This window comes from Ictidomys tridecemlineatus, chromosome 9 (genome assembly GCF_052094955.1).
Source record: "Ictidomys tridecemlineatus isolate mIctTri1 chromosome 9, mIctTri1.hap1, whole genome shotgun sequence".
In the NCBI taxonomy this organism is placed as follows: Eukaryota; Metazoa; Chordata; class Mammalia; order Rodentia; family Sciuridae; genus Ictidomys; species Ictidomys tridecemlineatus.
In genome coordinates this window covers 96053548-96075103 of record NC_135485.1, presented here as the reverse complement: position 1 = coordinate 96075103, position 21556 = coordinate 96053548, and the positions used below count along the sequence as shown (strand labels likewise).

At 36.8% G+C, this 21556-nt stretch overlaps 1 protein-coding gene across 4 annotated transcripts in view; it reads right to left on the bottom strand.

Moving 5' to 3' along the window:
* Positions 1–21556, bottom strand: part of Papss1 (3'-phosphoadenosine 5'-phosphosulfate synthase 1) — a 108506-nt gene that overhangs the window by 48442 nt on the left and 38508 nt on the right. For all 4 annotated transcript variants that reach the window (XM_078021838.1, XM_078021836.1, XM_078021837.1 and 1 more), the window contains exons 4-5: positions 20422–20560; positions 16049–16167 (exon numbers count right to left, since the gene is read on the bottom strand). In XM_078021838.1, the coding sequence (XP_077877964.1) occupies positions 16049–16167; positions 20422–20560 (258 nt within the window). The remainder of the gene's footprint in view (positions 1–16048; positions 16168–20421; positions 20561–21556) is intronic.

Below are 21556 nucleotides of genomic sequence, written 5' to 3'. Positions count from 1 at the left end.
AATTAACTCATTTTGACAAAGCTTCCAAGAATACACACTGGGAAAAGGACAACATCTTCAACAAATGGTGTTGAGAAAACTGGATATTCATTCATCTGTGGAAGAATAAAAACTAGAACCCTACCTCTCATTATTTACAAAAATCAACTCAAAAACAAGTTGAAGATTTAAATGTTAAGACCCCAAACCATGAAACTACTGGAAGAAAACATAGGAGAAATGTTTCATGGCATTGGTTTGGGCAGTAACTTTTTTGGATATGACCTGCAAAGCACAGGAACAAAACCAAAAATGAACAAAGGGGATTATATCAAACCAAAAGGCTTCCACACAGCAAAGAAAATAATCAATACAATGAAGACAACCTACAGAATGGGAGAAAATATTTACAAAGTAGGCATGCAACAATGGGTTAATATCCAGAATATATAAATAATTCAAGTATTTTAATAGCAAAAAAATCCTTATGGTCAATAGACCTAAAGAGATACTTTTCCAAAGAAGACATACAATGTGAGTGTGGTGGTGCTTGCCCACACTCCCAGCTACTCAGGAGACTGAGACAGGAGAATCACAAGTTCAAGGTCAGCCTGGACAAAACAGTGAGACTCTGTCTCAAAATTTAAAAAAATTTAAAAAATAGATATACAATAGCTAACAGGTATATATATTTAAAAATGCTGAACATCATTAATAATCTGTCAAATCAAAATCATGAGATATCACATCACTCTAGTAAGAATGACTATTAGCCAAAAAACAAAAGATAACAAGTGCTAGTAAAGATAGGAAGAAAAGGGACTTCTACACTATTGGTGGGGCTGTAAATTAGCATAACTATTATGGAAAACAGTATGGAGATTGCTCAAAAAACTAGAAACAAAACTACCATATGATCCAGCAATTCTACTACAAGGTACACAGATAAAGGAAATGAAATTTGAAGAGACACCTGCAGTCCCACATTCATTTCAGCATCATTCACAATAGCCAAGATATGGATTCAACCTAAACGTCCACCAACAGATAAAGAAAAGGTGGTTTGTTTACACAACACAATACTATTCAGCCATAAAGAATGAAATCCTGCCATTTGTAGCAATATGGATAAGCCTGGAGGGCATTATATTAAATGAAACAAGCCATACACAAAAAAATAAATATCATATGAGCTCCCTCATTTATGAATCTAAAACAGTGGATCTCATAAAAGTAGGAAAAAAAAAATGATGGTTACCAGAGGCTGGAAAAAGGTGGAGGGAATGGGTATGTGAATAAAAGTACAAAGTTACAGACAGAGGAACAGGTTCTAGGGTTCTACTGCACGTTGTGGTAACAATAATATATCATATATTTCAAAACAGCTAGAAGCAAGAATTTTGAATGTTCTCACCACAAAAAAATAATAAATGTTTGAAGTAATAGATATACTAATGACTCAAGCTTGACCATTACATACTGTATACATGTATGGAAACACTACAGAATGCAGCATAGATATGTACAATCATTAAATAAAATAAAAATTAAAAACGGAAAATTAAAATTTTCCAAAAAAAAATCTTCAAGAAAATGAACAATCCACCAGGCATGGTGGAGCATGTCTGTAATCTCAATGGCTCAGGAGGCTGAGACAGGAGGATTGAAAGTTCAAAGCCAGCCTCAGCAACTTAGTGAGATCCTAAGCAACTCGGGCAGATCCTGCCTCTAAATAAAATTTTAAAAAGAGGTGCAGATGTTAAGTGGTTAAGCACTCCTGTGTATACAATTTATACAATTTCCAGTACAGGGTGGGGGGGGGGAAGAAAGAAAAGAAACAATACAATTAAAAGATGATCAAAGACCCGAATTGACACCTCACCAAATTAGATACACTGTTGGCAAATAGGCAAATAGGCATACAAAAAGATAGTCAACATCATACAGCTTAGAGAATTGCAATTAAAACAGTGAGATACCACAAAACACCAAGAGAATGGCCAAAAGCCAAAAGAATGACACCACCAAATGTTGCTGAGGATGCAGAACAACAGGAACTTGCATTCCCAGTTGGTAGGAATGCAAATGGTACAATCCCTTTGATGTTATATAACTAAACACATCAAGCCATAATGCAAATTGTTAAATAAGGGAAGTCAATCTGAAAGACATATGCTGTGTGACTCCAATATATGACATCAATTTTGTTAAGAACTTAAAACATCTATTAAAAAATAAAGTCTGCTTTTAAAAAATACAAAAAATAAAAAAATTAATTTAAAAATGAAATATTAATAGAAGTATCGAATTTCTTAGAACACTCTCTACTATTTTCCCTGAGGAAAAGTGTTTGGAACAAACTTCAACTTGTACAGTCATATGTCACATAGCAATGCTCGGTAGATGACACCATGTTTGTGTAAACACACTCTAAAATGCTTATAATGATGATGAGGACAATCTCCTCAGAACACTTTTCTCAAAATATGCCCCATGTTAGGTCAGTTTTTGTTGCTGTGACCAATGTACTTGCCAAGAACAACTTACAGGAGGGAAAGTTAATTTGGGCAGGAGGTTTCGAAGGTTCAGTTCATGGTGAGCCCATGCCACTGCTCTGGGCCTAAGCCGAGACCAAATATCATGGTGGGAGATCATGGTAAAGGGCAAGGCAGAGGAAGGCTGCTCAACAGCTCTGATGGTAGCTAGAAAGTGGGGCGGGGCAGGGGGATAAGACATAATTCCCAAGAAAACAAACCCCAATGACCTGCTTCCTCCATCCACACTCCATCAGCTTATAATTGCCACCCAGAACCGCCTTAGTCTTTTCAAATTATCCATCAAGTGGAGTAATCCACGATTAGGTTATAGATCCAGTGATCTAATCATTTCACCTCTGAAAATTACTACATTTTCCCTTGAGTTTTTGGGGAGACACCTCATATTCAAACCACAATAGTCCCCATTCTGAGGGACAAAAGTCTGAGAGACACATGACTATATTTTGTCTTATGTAAAATCTTCAGTCAAAAAAACAATGCACAGATGACTGCACAGAAACCTATCTGCCACCACTCAAGTGGCTGCTGTGGGTTCTGAGAATCTAGAATTAGTCTCCTGCTTTTCTCAGACATTCTATCCTTCAAAGATGAAAACCAGAGACACAGTTTGGCACTGCAAAAATCTGTGCCAAGATCAGGCTGCTGCTACTAGTAAAATCAAGGTGTCTAACTTTTAATAAATCTAAGAATAAATATGAGGAGCTGGGGTTGTGACTCAGTGGCAGAGGGCTTGCCTAGCCTGTGTGAGGTACTGGGTTTAATTCTCAGCATTACATATAAATAAAATAAACATCCAGACAACTAAAAACTACTTCTTAAAAAAAAAAAGAATAAATATGAGCAAACATTAAGGAAAAGAAGTAATAAATTTAGAGAAATAAACACTGCAAGTTCCATCAGTGACACAGCTCCTGGAGTGCAGATAGGAATGGTAGAGACCCCTGTGTCCTTGAGTGTCCCATTGCTCACCCAGGAAAGCAAAAACGTGTAAGGTACAAACGCTGTACAACCCAGATTCTTCATGTAGCTTCCAGATCTAAAATGGAGTTTCCAGCAGGTACCCTTTGTTGAAAGCTACTCATCAATGTTTCCTAAGGATAAATAGGTATATGAGGTCATTAAAAAACAATGGCGAAGGAAGACAGACAGCTCCACCTGCTGCCTCTATTTTCCTCATAGTTATAAATACTATGCAACCATGTGCTAACAAGGCAAATTAATCCCCAATTAAAGAACCCATGCTAGAGTAGGTATGTCTTAATTTTTGCCAACGGGGTCAAAGAAGTGATAAAGTTGACTGAACTATGTACCTGAAAAGGAAAACCACACACGGGGGAAAAAAAAGATCCTTCTTTAAGTCTAGCCAGAGAAATAGCTTAAGGCTGTTCATTCTGTGCCTTCCAACTCCAGAAATTGTTTTTAGTACATTTATTGAAAATTATAAAAAATTAGGATTGAGGAATGAGGGGAAAAACCACCATATATCCCTCTACAAGTTCATCAATGTCATTGTTCTACCTTTCCACCCAACTGTTCTCCACCTACAGAGGGACATCACAGAGCAAATGGTAGCAATCTATGCAAACACTATTACACTTCATCAACTAAAAATTCAGAATCAACTTTTCCTGGAAGGACAATATGACATTCATTAAGTGAATTGCATACATATATCAGACATGTTCAATTAGCTTCTTGAATATGTAAACTCCCAAAGAGGAGGCTTGAGGCATAGATTCTTGGAAGCTGCAAAATGAAGAATTAAAATCCTCTACACCAGGAAATAAATGCTAAAACTCACTGAAACACAAAAAGCAAGCATTCATTAGGATTTTGGTAAGAAAGAGTATGATATGGTTTCACAAGAGATCTGAAATTAAATATTTATATTAATCACAAAACTTTTGGGACACAATATCTCAAAACCAAAAAAGATACATGAAAAGAACAGGGGTCTATCAGTTACTTCTAATGTTCCACCTCTAACAGTGTGAAGTAAGGAAAGAAAACACAGGCTTTTAGTACCTAGGATCTGTGTTAAAATTTAAACTGTGAGACCTTGAGCAGGTAACTTAACATGTTACCACCAATCTCCTTCTTTTTTTTTTTTTTTTTTTTGGTACCGGAGATTGAACTCAGAGGCACCTGACCACTGAGTCACATCCCCAGCCCTATTTTGTATTTTATTTAGAGACACGGTTTCACCGAGTTGCTCAGCACCTCACTTTTGCTGAGACTGGCTTTGAACTTAGGATCCTCCTGCCTCAGCCTCCAGAGCTGCTGGGATTACTGGTGTGCACTACCACGCCCAGCCAATCTCCTCCTCTTATGCTAAAATTAAAAAAAAAAAAAAAAAAAGACACACATATAGGTTCCAGTGCCATTGTGACAATTAAACTGTGGGGGTTAACATTAACCAGATACTTACTACAACACCACACATTGTTCTAAGGGCTTCACATGAATTGGTTGACTTAATCTTCGCAAAATCTTCTACCATGAAGGTAGAAGAAACTATTCCCATCCTCCCTCTACAAATGAAGAAACTGAGGTCCAGGGGAGGTTATTAACTTGCCCCAAATCCCTGATACAGTGTCTTCCAATGTACTTAACCCACACTAAAAGCTCAATAAATAATAGTTATAGTGTGCTTGCTACATGTCAGAACTGTTCTAAACTCTGTACATACAGTATATTAACTCATAGAATCCTCAGTGTAACTCTGAGGCAGATTTTATTATTATTTCCTATTTCACAGATGAGAGCACTAAAACCAGAGAAATAAGGTTATTTTTTTCCAAAGTCATATACTTAGTTGGTAAGTGTTAGAACTGGGATTCCAACTGAAATCCCAATACTGTTCAACTCCAAAAATACTGTGCACTGTTCTTCCCATGAACATTGAATTATGAAATATTATGTCACAGAAATTGTTCATAATTTACTTTCACAAATAAATTTTATTAGGCATTTATAATGTCCACACTTACTAGCCAGTATGTGATCTTTCTGTGTGCTGATAGAGTTCTAGGCAAAAAAGTAAAGCTACTTAACTTTTCCATTAGGCCTGAATAGTTCTATTAAAATTTTCAACCAACTTTTTCAAACCCTGCTGCTGTGAATTAACTGAGAACCAACTTCCATTTCTGCCACTTCAGACCTCTCAGCACTTTGAAAGCCAGAATATGCTATCTGGGAATACATAACACAGGGACTCCAGGCAAGAGAAGAATTTCATTCTCAACTCCAGTGAGGAGTATGACTTTCCATAAAACTTTCTTTCTGAAGCATCTCTGAAATGTGTATTACTGTAAGGTCAAGATATGTTTCTGTATGTTCCCCCACACTTACTGCTGATAAGAGTCAACAATCAGAAGAGAAAGCTTCCAGCACACTAATCTTTCAATCTTTGTTGGATGCTACAGGGCATTTTTAGCTGGTTCTCTAAGCCAGCATCCCTAGGTACAGCTCACAGATACTGAGGAATATCAGCACTGGGAATGTCTGCTGCAAAGCTCCCGTCACACAACTGGGGCTATGCTTTACCTCCACAGCAGCTGTCTCCTGCAGAGCCACCACAACATGAGAATGTGCATGCAAGTTCCTGACTCTAGTCCCCCTAGAAAGAGGGTCAAAGGAAGAAATACAAAGTAACAAAAGTTTCTGTAGGAAATTTCTACATTTCCTTCCATCCATATACCTAAGATAAGGCATATATGTACAATAATTTGTGAGCAAACTATTGTCTACAAGACAACTAGCTTGAACATGAAACAGGTTAATACTTACACTATGAGCCAAACAAATAATTTTTGAGCCAAACAAAACATTAAAAGTTTGTGCACAGATTTTGTGTTTTAGTAAGGACACATTTTCAGTCAAGAGTTTTTAATCACCTTTTCAGATGAGGGAAAATTCAATTTTTTTTTCTTTTTTTGGTTACCAGGGACTGAACCCAAGGGCACTTAACCATTGAGGTACATCCCCGGCACTTTTTATTTTTTATTTAAAAACAGGGTCTCACTAAGTTTCTGAAGTGAGGCTGGTTTTGAATTTGCAATCCCCCTGCCTCAGCCTCCCGAGCCACTGTGATTATAGGCATGTGCCACCATGCCAGCAGAAAATCTTTTTTGTATTTTATTTTAGAGTCAATTTTTTCATTATGAGCATTTCATAAAATTCTTCCCCTTTCAAATTCACTACTGCAATATTTTCAAGTGACTTTTAAAAGCCTCACAACTTGGATATCAAATTCTTCTGATGGCTAAACATTGCCAAATAGAAATCCAAGGGGTTGCTACTGTTTTTCAAAAGATAAAGTGCGTATTTTTGGAATTAATGCAGACATACAGCATGAATCAAAACAAACATGAAACATCTGCTCAGTGGAACTGACTCCTATGTAGACTCTAAGTGTAGAGACAAAAGGAGGGAGTCTCCATCAGGAATACAAAAAGAATCTTAAAAAAATACAGACGTCGGCAATTTCAAGCACATCCTAGTGACAAATCTCATTTTCAAAAACCACCACTAAACATCCAAAAGGAACAAAACCACCTCAAAGTGAGACAAGATATCTGGACAACAGAATGTGATGTCCCTGCCACATGAGCTATTCATTTTATTTGGGATTCATTAGGATTTCCAGTCACAGTTGCCTATTAGAAACAATGTGTTCTTCAATTTGTACATATAAAAACCTTTATTTCAGCAAATTTCCTTTGAAACAAAAAACAGATCACAAGTCAAGCCAGAAAAAGTTCTCACACACCTAGACACCTCCCCTCCCTTCGGCAGAACTCCAGTCTCCCCACACTTTAGGGTAGAAGGGGCTCAAGGATGCTCCTAGGAGTCCTGTGCAAGGGCCCAGTGAACAATTCACACATGACTATTAATGATGGGTGAGGTCTACAACCTACAAGTCTAGAAACACTTACATGTTATGAATTTTAAATATTAATTTAATTTTAAAATGCAAATTGGATATCCAAACACTTTTATTTTCTTGACCGAATAAATACAACCTAAGTCAATCTATGATCTAACATATATTATATCCATATCCTTGTCCAGATAGATTATTTGTTTTTACCTGGACACTGGCAGGCAGGACAAACAACACTCATGACACCAAAACAGTAGCTCCTGCCTGCCTTCTCATTTTAACCTTCTGAAAGTATACTATATGTGTGAATATGTTCATAAACAGTGATTCTATTTGTAAGTTTTTCCTTTAAGAATTTTCTGTACTTTTTCCTCTAGAGCCAAATCTGTTTTACAGACTTAAACACTAGGGCTCATTCATTTTTTCATATAACTATTAAACTTCTATTATCTAAACTACATGCATCCAGAGCATGAACACCAAACAACATTCTGGCAACACTTGAAAACTGAGCTGCAAAATTTGGTTTTTATGTGTGGTATAAAATCCATTTAGAGCACTAAATCGCCATTTTGTAAAAAGACAAACCTTTAAATAATTTATAGCACTAGTAAATCTCAAGTTCTTGGTAGATTTTAAAACAGTATTTAAAATATCACTTTAGATTAAAACCAGCAGCATGAAGCTGACTTCCTTATGCCATAACAAGCCAAGTTAAAGTGCAATACTAGCAGGCCATCTAGTGACCACTGGAGGGTTAGGGAGAAAAATTAAATTAAAAATCTTTATTATTTGTTAGTATCTTCTATATTGTCGAATACTCACCAAATGAAGCATGTTAAGAAAATGAAGATGCTTTGACCAAATGCCAAGAAATGTAGTCTTTATAGCAATGACCATATTACCTATACCAATTACATTATGTATCCTAACTAAAAGAGAGGTAAGAAAATCAATGATCTGTACCTTTACACTCAATTATCCACAGGATCATCCTAAAATACCCAATGTACAGCATACTAAAAACACGTTTTGCTTGAACACTGAAATAAATGCTTTATCTTGCTAAAAGACATTAAATAAAAAAGTCCAGATAGAATTCATTTCAGAAGAGTCTCTCCAAAGTAATGCTGAGTATCAAATAAAGGGAACTCCATTTATAATTATTATTCTTACGGAGGCTCCACTTCTCAAACACCACCATTCTCTGGAAAGTCAGACCACATTATCCTCTTCTATAATAAAAAGTCAAGGTACAACAGGAAATGCACAGATAATTTTGTCTTTGTCCCCAGTACCTGGCACACAACTTCTAAAATCCTTGGAATCTCCTCAGTGTCTTACTGAGATGCCTCTTGGTTGATCTTTCCTACAGAGCTCCAGGATGGGCACTGGTCTCCACAAAGACCAAGCTCTGATCGAGGGTTAAAACTTTCAGTCTTACCCACCCCACCTTTGAGGAGGAGAAAAGGGTCAGGGATTGAGTTCAATGACCAAAGACTTAATCTTTCATGCCTATACAAAGCCTTCATTAAAACAAACAAAAAGCCTGAGTTTATCATAAATCGGCAATAGTAAATAAAGAACTTTCCTGAGTTCCATGAGTCAGTCTAAAAAATTATCAAATCTGATAGGAGGGGGGATATCCCGAATTTGTAATCAGCTGGGCATAAAAGTGGGGCCTCACACCTCATTCATGGCTGTCATCTGAAACAGAGGTAGTCCTATGGGACTCAGCACTTAACCTGTGAACTGAACTAACTGCAGATAGGTAAGAAATGAATGGAATTGCTTGGCACTCAGATGCCCTCAGAGATCAATGGTCTGGTTGGTATAAGAAAAAAAAAAAAAGACTTCAAAAGTCTAACAAAACTGAACCTGAAAAGAAGATAAATTTTACTTAGCTCATTTTAGAAATAAAGTGTTCATTTTAAGAGGCATAAGTCACCCATTCACAACTTAGATTCAGGTTTTACAACCAAGTAAATCATAACCTTCTGGTAAAATGTGCCTCGGCCTTCCAAGGTGGGAAAGTTGTCTGAATCAAAATGTGTCAAATTCTAACAAAAAATAAATAAAGCCCAGAGGTCATGAAGGAGGGAATCCATTGCACATATGTCTGAACAAGAACTATTACAGGTAACTACTACCAGACCACAGTGCATAAAGACTGCAGCAAACTTAAGCACAAAGTACTTCTGTGAGGATAACTGCCCAGCAACTGCCTGCCCAACCTTGGGGCTGCTGCCACTCATGGCATTCATCTTTGTAGCCAATGATAATTGTTCCAAAAGAGTTTATCTAACCCTCTGCACTTCAGCTTTAGAAGGCCCTGTCTGTCCACTTTGCCTCCTTAAATACTCAGTTTACTTTGGCAGCACTATCCTACTAAAATGTTCATTTGGCATAAATTTGTTATCTTCAGCAGATCTCTGCTTTTGTTATTTCAGACTGACAAAGGTAATTAAGTAACTTACAAGCACTTTCTTATTTCACAGTATACAGAACAAACATTTCACTAACCAACTAACAGGTAACAGACATGGTAGTTTGTTATTTTTTTTTTTTTACATGGTTACATTCTTTCCAACCCAAGCAATATTACCTTTGATTCACTCTAAAATAATTAAAAATTATTCTAAAAATACTAATCTTTCTAAGGTCAATAAAATGCCCTCCTCTCCATTTCTTAGACCCAACTACACTTAGGAAACAACTGTCAAAGAATGTGAAAGATTAGAGAAAAGATTCACACTCAAAAATAAACTAGAAAGGGAATAATCTAGCTATTAATAAAAAACCATGTAGTAGAAAGACAAAGAGTATGGACTGCAGAGTCAATCACTCCTGACCCAGCTCTCTGGGACAAACAACCTTGTATTATCACCTCTTCTCAGAGTTTAACAAATTCAATCCAACAGTGCTACTGAGATACTGAGGGTGCCCAACCGCGTCTGTGGCAGTCTCTCTCAGCATACACAGTACTCTCATACATAGTGCTGGCTAATGCAGGACCTCTATTCTTCATACTGTCATACTATAAACTCACGCTGTCATCACACTACACACTATGAACTATGGAGATGAGGTCATCAGCCTTTGCTTTAAGGCACCAGTACACCTGACATATTCATTCCCCTCATCTCCTAATCTATGTTTAGACTCTACTATGTTCTCCCTCAGAACCCACCTGTAGAAAACCTCACTAATGCCTGTGATAAAAATGAAGTTGAAATGAATTTGCTAACCCTGGATGGACAGAGTTTGCTATGAAAAGTGGACACTCACTACACCAAGTTATTTGCAGTACGGGTGCAGTGGGCAAATGTACTCCCAAAATCCCACCAGCTAACTGAACTTTCAGCTGAGTGTCAGGTATTCATTTGTTTCTCCATGTGCTCTATGCCCACTACAGACTCAACTTTATGAGTGAAACAAAGGAGATGTAGTTTTTGTGTGTGTGTGTGTGTGTGTGTGTGTGTGTGTGTGTTTCTTTCAATTGTATTTTGAAATTCTATATCATGTTACAAAAAAAGGAAAATTCTCTACGGTCATTCTAGTCCATACATTATAAACAAAACAGTGGTGGTGAGAATCCAAACTTAAGGTATACAAGACAGGAAATTTTATTGCTTAATTCACTGTCACATCTCCAGTGTTTAAAACAGTGTCAACTACATAAGCCACTAAGTATTTCTTAAATTAATAAGATCAACCAAGAACAGCAGAGAAATACTCACATGCTTTCAATGGGAAGTGAGTCACTTACTTAGAAAAGCATGTAACTGAAATCTTTTGACCCAAAGAAGAGTGATACCAAAAGACAGCAATCATACTATGGAAGCATTTGCATTTCTTCTTTTGTTACTACTCAACTTTTAAGATAAAAACAAATAATTTTTCAACTATTTGAAACCTTCTCTGTCCTAAACGAATATAACCAGAATCCCTTTCTATATACATATTTAATTACATTGTATTAAAATGTAATGAGAAGAGTCCTAAAAGTAAAAGTATATGAAAGTGACTCTGCAGTCATCAGGTAGAATCCATGAGCAAGTCTTAACTTCTCTGAAATATTCATAAGTTTACGTAGAAAGTACTCAGCACAAAGATCACTTTGGAAACTACCATAGTAATTCAGGTGAAAGGTGGTTGGAAGCTAAACTAGGAAAAGAAACCTCTTCCCCAGATTCTGATAAGCAGAAAAAGAAAAAAAAGAAAACACAATGCCCTGCATATATGTACCTTATATATGTACTCAGCAAATATTAATTGATCTATCACTCTTTTTCAAACCTTGAATAAAATTACCCAATCATCATACTAACTAGCAGGCATAATACAGACTAATATCTGTATAAAACGAAAGGCAATTCACATATTCATTAATTAGGCACAAACAAATTAGGAGGAAGGCATTAATTAGGACTTCAGAGATTAAGACAAGCAACAGAAAGAGAGAAACGGACACAAAGACACAGAGATACAGAAAATACTACAGTGAAAGACATAGGGTCAGCAAATAAGAAAATACAAAGCTTGGAAGCAAACTATGAAGAACCTGGAACACAAGTCACCCTGATTCTAAAAACCAATGGGAAAAATCAGGTAATGTTTTAGAGTGAAAAGGGGAAATAGACTACACGACAGAAAGATGATTCTGCAAATACCAAAAGGCATACAGAACTGGAGGTGTGGTAACATCATACCATGGCACTTACCCTCAATATTTAACTGTTGGAGAAAACAAGAAGAAAAAAGATGTAAAATCCTGTGCATTACACATACCACAGGAGTCTGCATCATCACTTTACAGATCTATGGTTAAGAATCAATTTAATTCTGAATATGATATCCTGAATTCTGGATAGGAAAGTAAATCAGTGGAAAAATCAGCACAGCTTGTAAAGAATGTATGGGAATTCTCTGTTATTTTTAGACTTACAGAGGAAATGTAACGTTTTCTCAAAGTAAAATGTTTTTAAAATAAAAACAAAACATCTTCCTCCACACAATGAAAAAAAAAAAAAAAAAGCCTGTATGTAGGAAAGCATTAAACACAAAAGATGCTATGCTAAGAAGGGCCTTAAAAGTGATTATGAATTGAATAAAAACAGAAAAGAAGAAGAGAGATACCTTCAGTACCTGTCAAAATACTTATAAATGTCAGAGTTATCTGAAATCATCTCTAATCATAAAACACCTCAGAGATTCACGAGCCCCATAAAATTATATAAAAAGTTATCTATGCACATTTTTCTGGGATTTTGTAAAACACTTAGGATTCCTTAATTAGATATAAAAATAAACAAACCTAATGAAATTTAAAAACTTTATGTGATACTTTATAACTTTGATATAACAACATTCAAGTTAAAAAACTTAAGTTCAATGTACAAAAAAGCAAATAAAACTACAATCAAAATAAAAAGAAAAAATATGGGAATCACAATGAAAGTTTCAATGAAAAAGACAGAAAATTATAATCCATGTCTAAGCAAGGATTTTATTCCAATATAAATGAAAACTGTCATTAATACTGCCATAGTGTAGATCACAAATGTCCCTTGAAGGCCCAAGTGTTGGAAGCTTGATCCTCAGCCCTGTGGCTATTGGGAGGTGGGGAACCTTTAAGATGTGAGGCCTAGTGGACAGAAGTCTGGTCATGACCTTGAAAACACTGGGACTCCAGCCCTCCTCTTTCTCTCTGCGTCCTGGCCAATATGAGCTGAGCAGCTTCCTCTGCCACTCATTCCCACCATGATACATTGCCTCATCACAGACTCAAAGCAATAGGGCTAACCAACCATGGACTGAAACCTCTGAAAACACCAGCCAAAATAAACTTCTCTTTTTAAGTTGACTTTCAGGGGGTTTCTTACAGTAATGCAAAGCTAACACAAGCACCAACAGTAACAATAGTGTAAAAATTCACTGAAAATGAGATATGGAGGTGCAGCAGGAGAACATTACCAACAAGTGAAAGGGCCAGCTAATCTAAGGTCATAAAACGATGAGCTGAACTGATACTCTCGAGTGACAAGGGCCACCCAGAAAAGACAAGAAGTGTGAACTGTTTCCCAAAACATGGGAGGAATAAAGGCTGGTAAGAAGAAAACAGTTAAAATATGTTCAAAGTTTTTAAAGGCTGAGAATAGAGTAGTGTGGCAGGTGAGTATAACTGGGATCCCCGGGAACAAAGGTTTCTGTATTTAGTCATAAAAAGACCAAAAACAGGTGCTCAGAAGAAAGCTCAGAAGTCAAGTCTGGAGACTAAGAGTCTTCCTCAGTGGTACAGTCACAGAACTCTGCCCATTTCCCAAACCCTTCCCTCATATACACAAAAACCTTAAGTCAACGGACAAGGGCAGAAGCTCTCCTAGGGTCCACTCCTAGAGTCTATCTAGGGGAATGGTAGAATCAAATAGGATCTGCTGAAGGGAAGGAGGTGGAGAAACCCTCTTGGGCCCAGGATCTTGCTGATACAAACCAGGTAAATAGACACAAAACATGCTAGTGATGTGACAAATAGGAAACTTACCCACAGGACATCCCAGGTTCAAAGAAGTTAGCTGCCATGTCAGGATGAGGTAGACACTGAGGAAAACCTGCCTCAAGACTCAAAGGCATTAAGAGGATACTTAGGTCCTACCTAAGACTGAAGCTGAACCATGAGACCTAGAACCATCACTGTGGTTTTCCTACCATAAGCCTAGCACTAAAAAAAATAAGCAACAGCAGTTTACTGTTGAAAGAGGAACAGAGCAGGGAAAGAGACACCTTCTGTGGAATGGGCACACAGAAGATGCAGAAATCTGGACCAGGTACACTGAGAAAAACCCAAGAACAGTCCAGGCCCCACACCAGTACAAGGTAAAGCAACTCAACCCTGGAAAAATTTGAAACCTGTGGTACAATAAGAGAAACTATAAAATAAGGAGAAAGGCAACTGAATACCGACTGAATTAATTCAATTCACTATATTAAAAGCACAGCAGAAAAAGAGATGTCCCCATGGAGTAAATATTGTTTATCTCAACCTCTTCTATTCATGTAGATACAATATCCAATTTTCAATAAAGTAAATCACAAGATACCACAAAAAGGCCAAAAAATCAAAAACCCTGTCAAGTGATAACATAATCAACAAAGCCATGTCCAGAAACAACCCAGATGTTCAAACCATCATATAGGACTTTGAAATATAATATTATAATTCATGATTGTGTGATCTAGTAGAAAAGTGGACAACATGCATGAAAAGATGGAGAATTTCAACAGAATTTCCCTGTATACTACATGGAAAGGAGAGCCAAATGATGACAAAATTGCTTGTTAATGATTAACAGAGTTTTAAAATTTCTTCCATAAGCATATCACTATTAATAGATACAGGGAAGAATCAGGAACTTAAAAGTAAGTGAAACTAAATTATTAATAGGAAAGAATTTTTAAAAATTTTTAAAAAGAGCATCTTAACACTGTGGAACAATTTTTACCAACCCAAGAAGGTCAGAGAACCCTAAGCTGGAAGAAAAAGACCCAAACATACTAGAAAACCTAGATATATCATACCAAAACTGCTAAGAAACAAGAATTAAGAGAAAATCCTGGTTCAGACGGGGATGGGGGGGGCGGGGCACAATTATAGCGAACAAAGACAAGACATCAAACTCTCCTCAGAAATAATGCAAACAAGGTCTATGGAGCAACATCTTTAAATACTGAACAGAAAGAAAAAAAAAAACAAAACAAAACTGTCGACTCAAAATTTCATACCTAACAGAAGAAGTACCTTTTTAAAATGAGCAGAAGAGAAAGATCTGAAAGCCTTTCCATAGTAATTCCTCTGTGGCTCCAAGATACCACAGACATACTGAAATCATGGTTTCTAACACTTTGTAGGAGTTATATCATCTTTTTTTGTTTCTGTCCCCTACAATGTAAATCCCTCAGGAATGGTAACACAGCTGATTAACCTCTGCACTGTTGGACTTTTGCTTTTAATCAATGTATGAGCAAAAGGAGAAGGAAAAGAAAAAAAATTTCTAGAAACACAGAACAGAGTCAAGAAACCATGCACCTGTTAGTGGGTTTGAGCACCCTGGATAATATCAGGACTCTTTAAGCTTCAATATGCCCAGTTACAAGAGAAGGGTCCTTATGTTCTGGAACCTTACCCTCCACAGAATCCCTTGATAAAATTCAACTCTAAGGATACCCATCAAATTGTCACAGGGAAAATGCAGGCATTCCCTAAATGTCTAGGGAAAGTTAACAATACTGTGTACCTCAACTTGAACACAATAATACCAAGTTGCGGGGCTGAATAATCATGGCTGGATTTCTGCTATTAGGAATTGATGTGGTAAAATTACTGATAAAAGATTATGTTATTCCTAAGTTTTCAGAAGTTTAATTAACCAGAATATTTCATATATTGTACATATGAAGCATGCCCCACAATACCCAACACAGTGACACACACAGAGAAACCTGTTGGCCCTTAAATAATTTAAAATACAAATATTGTTCAATATTAACATTACCATGTTCTTGGAGGGGGAAGGTTACAAGATGGATATAATTCTTCTCTGGTTTTTCTTTTTTCACTGTCTCTTACCCGTTCCTGTAGAAGTTCCACAACTTGCTGGACACAGTCATTTACATCACAGGAGTCTGTTTTCAGCACTAATTCAGGGGCTTCTGGTTTTTCATATTCAGAATCGATTCCAGTGAAACCTTTGAAAGGTATCAGATAATAGAGGAGGTAGAAATTAAAATAGCTGGTTTCTTCAGTACAAGTTTCTACTTGAAATTAATATTTATGCTGTTCCTTCTCAGTTCAGGATTATGGAACTGACACTTCTTTCTTGGGAGAAGAGTTCTAATTAAATTTCCATTTCTTCTATAAACACATAGAATCAATTATCATTATCCAGTCTAATTATGTTCAACAAAGTTGTCACAAATACTAAATAAGTAAATATTGAACCACTGCTCCTTTGTAAACTACAAGACTGGATTCCTGACAGCCTCTGGCCACAATTTTGCCAATTAGTCAATTCTTTCATTTTGTTTGGGTGTTATTCTTTTAAAAGATACTTTATTTAACATATAAGTTCCTTTACATTGAACTCACAGCTGAGTGCACTAGAACTCCTGCCTGAACAAGAATGGCAGTTACCTCAAACACACTGGATAAAATACAAGTTATTCAGAATGTGTATTTTCCACCATGAGCAACATCACAGTCTTCTTGTCCTTAGAGGTGCTAGACAGCATTTTTGGCACTAGGGGACTTTTTAAAGAGCAAAATCATTTTTTAAAAAAAGCATTAAAATGAAAAAAAAAACCCACATGGCATTAAATCAGGTGAAAAAAGACATGTATTTAAGGTTTGATTGAAACAAGAAGGCCAAGTGTCACCTTTGTTGACTTCAGCTGGAAACATGTCAATCAAGTGATTCCCACTGTTCATCACTGTCCTCCTGTCCACAAGTGACCCCAAAAGTTACAGGAGTATCGAGTTGAGGGTTACAAATAACTTTTATCAAGTAGGCAATCTTTTAAATTGTTTTATATTTTTAGTAGGCAAATACACAAATAAAGAACCCACAAATAATGAGGATCAACTATAGTTGTCACCTTTTTTCTTTTTTTCCCTCTTAAGTAAATGCCTACACTGTGAAGAAATGAAGAAATGATACCACTGGGTAACCCAGAGCTTCCCTCTCCACAGGAATACAGGCCATCATACCTGAGCTCTAGGCATACAACAAACTGAACAAAGACTTTTCCCTCGCAATGCAAAAACTGACACTAAGTCAATCTGTCCATTACAGTCACATGGATTATCCCTGGCAGAATCAAAGCTCTGCAGGATTCTTCTGCCATTAGATAGCAAGTATTGAGGCAACATGAATTAACATTAGTTTAAGTAAAACATAAATAAAAATGATGAGTCCGTGATATCACCAAATAGATTCCACAATCAAATAGTATCAATTGAGATATTAACCACTAACTCGATTTTCCCTGTTGTATGTGTGTTGCTACATAACTGCAGAGAAAAGAACAAATATACAACAGTTCCCCAGAGTAAGTCAGCTGAGCTCAAGCTAGGCTCCTGACACCCTGATGTTACACCAACATAAGTTGTTCAAGTCCTGCCTAACATGGAAAGTTTAGGCCAATCTTAAGTTAGAATGGTAAATATAAATTTAAAATCATTCCTATTAAAAAGTATAGTTAGCCAAAGAGTTCTAAAATATGTACTATTACCCTATAGCACACTTATTTCTTTTTTTCCTATTTCATATTTCTAAGCATCATTTGAAGTCCTGAATCCAAGAAAAAATATCTGCCAACAATATTTAGTGATAGGTCACAATAAAATAACTGGAGGAAAAATAATTCCAGTTAGAACATTGGTTGTAAAGTTCTGACTGAAACTGTGGCAATTCACTGGAGTCCTACCCCATGATTTCTCCAGCTTTAGCCCTTGGTTATAAGACTTCCCAAAGTAAAGCCAATGTGCAACAAAGCTAGCAAAGCTTTGTTAAAGACTTGGCTTGATGCTGCAGAGATTCAGGAGTTTTCCACCCAGCTAGCTAGTTGATTGCAACAAATGCATGCTGTGAGGAAAACACTTATATTTAAGTCAATAATAAGTAACTATTTGAGTAGGAATCGTGACATAATCCACATGTGGAATGGATGACAGGAATATATTCACTGCCTAATAAATGTCTTTAAAGGTCTAGTAAAGACTGAGGTCCACTGAATGTATGAGATCTTGTCTGTTCTTGAATGTTTACCATCACAGCTCTGAAACTGCAGGTAGGAAATTGTTAAGCACCATTTTGACAAGCAAATGTTTTTGTTTTTTTAATAGTGCTATAATCAGGAAACCTAGCAATAGGACAAACCTAAATAAATCAGCATATATGAGTACACACACATACACACAAAAAATTAACCTAAGGATCATTTTCTGAGGAATGCAGCCAATACTTGGGAAAGTTAAAAAAAAAAAAGGAAAACAAAAACAGACTGACATGAACACCCCCGTTATAAATATAAACTCAAATGACTCCAGGACATTTTGAATTTGGTCTTAATCATCTTTTCATTCCTAAGCACCAAACATATACCCTACAAATAGAAAGCAGTGAAATATGTATTGAACACCCCATTCTCCCGCCTGCTTTTTATTTAATCAACATGTGAATGTGTGTGACAGGTATTATACACTGGGCCACACACTGTACAAAATTTTAAAATACAAAAATGCTCAAGATGTTGTCCCTGCTCACAACTGGTTTAGTTTACTCCAGCCAGCCAGACACACCTGCCTCCCTCACAAATCCACCCTTGCAAAAACAACAAAACCAACTACAATTAAGAGAAGTAAAAGGTTTAGACTGCAGAATCCTGTACATACCATTTGGCTTTTCTGTGACCAATCTCTATACAAAGAGCTGAAGTGAAACTGGCCATCATTGGAATGATATTGGAGCTATGGGCTAAACTGGTTTCCCTCCCACTGTCACTATTCCAGTCAAGCAGCCTGTTCTGAGTCAAGAAGCTTAGTAGATGGAGGGATTATACACAGCGGGCCTTGTCAAGAAGCTGGGCCTCCATGGTAGAACTGACAGGAAGTATGTCAGACTTGTTCACAGAATGAGATGTCACCAACGCAGGCAGAATTTGTCTCATCTAGTAAAGCACTCCCAGAATAACAATTATTTTCCCTCTGGTTTAATTTTCACTTTTAAGGTTCAGAAACTGAATACCAAAATCAAAAATCACAGAGCTGCTGATAAATCCTGTGATGGTCCCAGGCTACCCCCTGTTGGGAAGACAAACAAAAGTTACCTTCCTGAATCACTCATCCCTAAACAATGCTCAATGAGTAATCTATCTTTCTTTTTTTTTTTTTTTTTTAAATGCTGGCATGTCCTATTTCCCTAATGTCAAGAATGTCTATAAGATAAATAATGACTGGTATCAAAGGCAATAGTAGAAACTGGTCCTCAGTTATTCTTTCAATGTCTAATGTTCAACATAGTTGAAACCCTGGGAGCAGATCGTGAAACCTAAAAAAGTAAAGAGTGTATATGTTGATAGAATCAGTGGTATATATTAGTCCTACTTAGATTGAATAGTGGACCATTCCAAGCACTATGATAAATAAAAATAGGCTATTTTGAACTCCCCAAATACATAATACAGACTCACTTCAAACCCAATTGAGTTGAATGTATGAAAGATGATATGTCTTGAGCTCTGTAATGTTTTGAACCAATAAAAAAAAAAAAGAAAAAAAAAAAAAAAGAATGGATGACATGTTATATATATGCAATGTAATAATATAAGCTATTTAGGCTACTTACAAAATAAAGTATTGATTCAGTCAAAAAAAAAAAATAGGCTATTTTTCTTGCCATCAAGATACTTATAATAGGGGCTGAGGTTGTGGCTTAGTGGTAGAGCACTTGCCTAGCACATATGAGGCACTGGGTTCGATTCTCAGAACTACATATAAATAAACAAACAAATAAATAAATAAATAAGATCCATCAGCAACTTAAGAAAAAAATTAAAAATCAAGATGCTTATATAAGGCATTTTTCCCAGTAGTTCAGTTAAGTCCTCCACTTTCACTGAAACAAAAACTGTAGAAGTGGCGGCAGCTAGTAAGTAACCTAATGTTAGACACCTCACTTAACCAAGTAGGTTTCTACCACCTCTCAGAGTCACAACTCTGTCTTGTGAGTAAAATTCCAACATGACCAACAATAAGTGCACAATGCTCTACTGCTGCTAGGCCTAGGAGAGAGAACCATGAAATGAGACCCACCTTTGTGCTCAAGGAGCCCCAAGTCATTTGAATACTCACTTGAATATTCCCAATCTCTGAGTAAAGGGTGTCAGACAGGTGGAAACATAAAATATCTAAGCAAGAGAAACTGGGAAGAAAATATTACTTGCCTTTAATTTCTCCCGCTCGTGCTTTCTTGTAGAGTCCTTTGACATCCCTCTGTTCGCAGACATGCAGAGGAGCATCAACAAAGACTTCAAAAAAGGGTAAACTTGCACCCTCGTGGATTTGCCTTGCATTGTTTCGATCCTTTAAAAAAACATGACAAGCACAGAAACAACAAAAAGTGATCACACACATCAAGGGTACCATATAACAACAAGTAAAAGTGCTTTCCAACTGAGTTAGTGGAAAATATATCAGAAAAAAATTTATATTTTAAAAATATAAACTGAAATGAACAAATTCAAGACATTTACTAGGTTAATATTCATTAGCCTAATGAATGCAAACCCAGCATCTTGGAGAGTTCCAGAAGAGAAACAATGGATGTGCCATGAATACTCTGACCTAAATTCAACTGGAAACCTGAATCAAAGTCCAGCTGGAATACAGGTGTCATCTGGCCTCTCCCTGTTATCACCTTGAACTTCAGCCCAGGTTGGCAAGAAAGTGACTTCACAAAAGAGGTCCATCCAGAACCCCAATGCTGGCTTACTCCTTCACCAAATGCAGCCCTTGCAGCCGCCTCTCTCTAGCATTGCCAAAACATATCTGCCTGTACAGCTCCTAACCAGCAACTCTCTAGAAACCATCTTTATCGTTCTATCTAAACTCTCCACCCCACTGGAACACTTTTTTCTTTGAAAGTCAACATCATCCTCTTCCCTCTCTTAACTAAAAGCCAGCTCTCCCTTGAGGATGCTTCATTTTGCTGCTGTTCTCAAATGCAAGCTCCACATTTGTACAACCACACTGCAGTGCCCATATTTCCAAACCTAGTTCCTCAACTTCTGTCGTTCTTTTCCTACATTTTAGCATATGCCACCTTTCTTTAGAGCCCTCTGAAAAACCATGCCTATTTGCTCCATTCTGACCGGATGACAGTACTTTCTGTTTCAAAAAGAAAATCCCCAGGCACAAAAGCTCTTGGTCAAGTCTGTCATACAAATGTATCTACATCCTAAAAATCTTATCTATCCTCCCCACCACTCCACCCTTCACATAGTCTAAATCCCCTCCCCTTTCATGTCATCCTACAGAAAGCTGTTCAACACATTCTCCCTACTCCATCTGAAATCATCA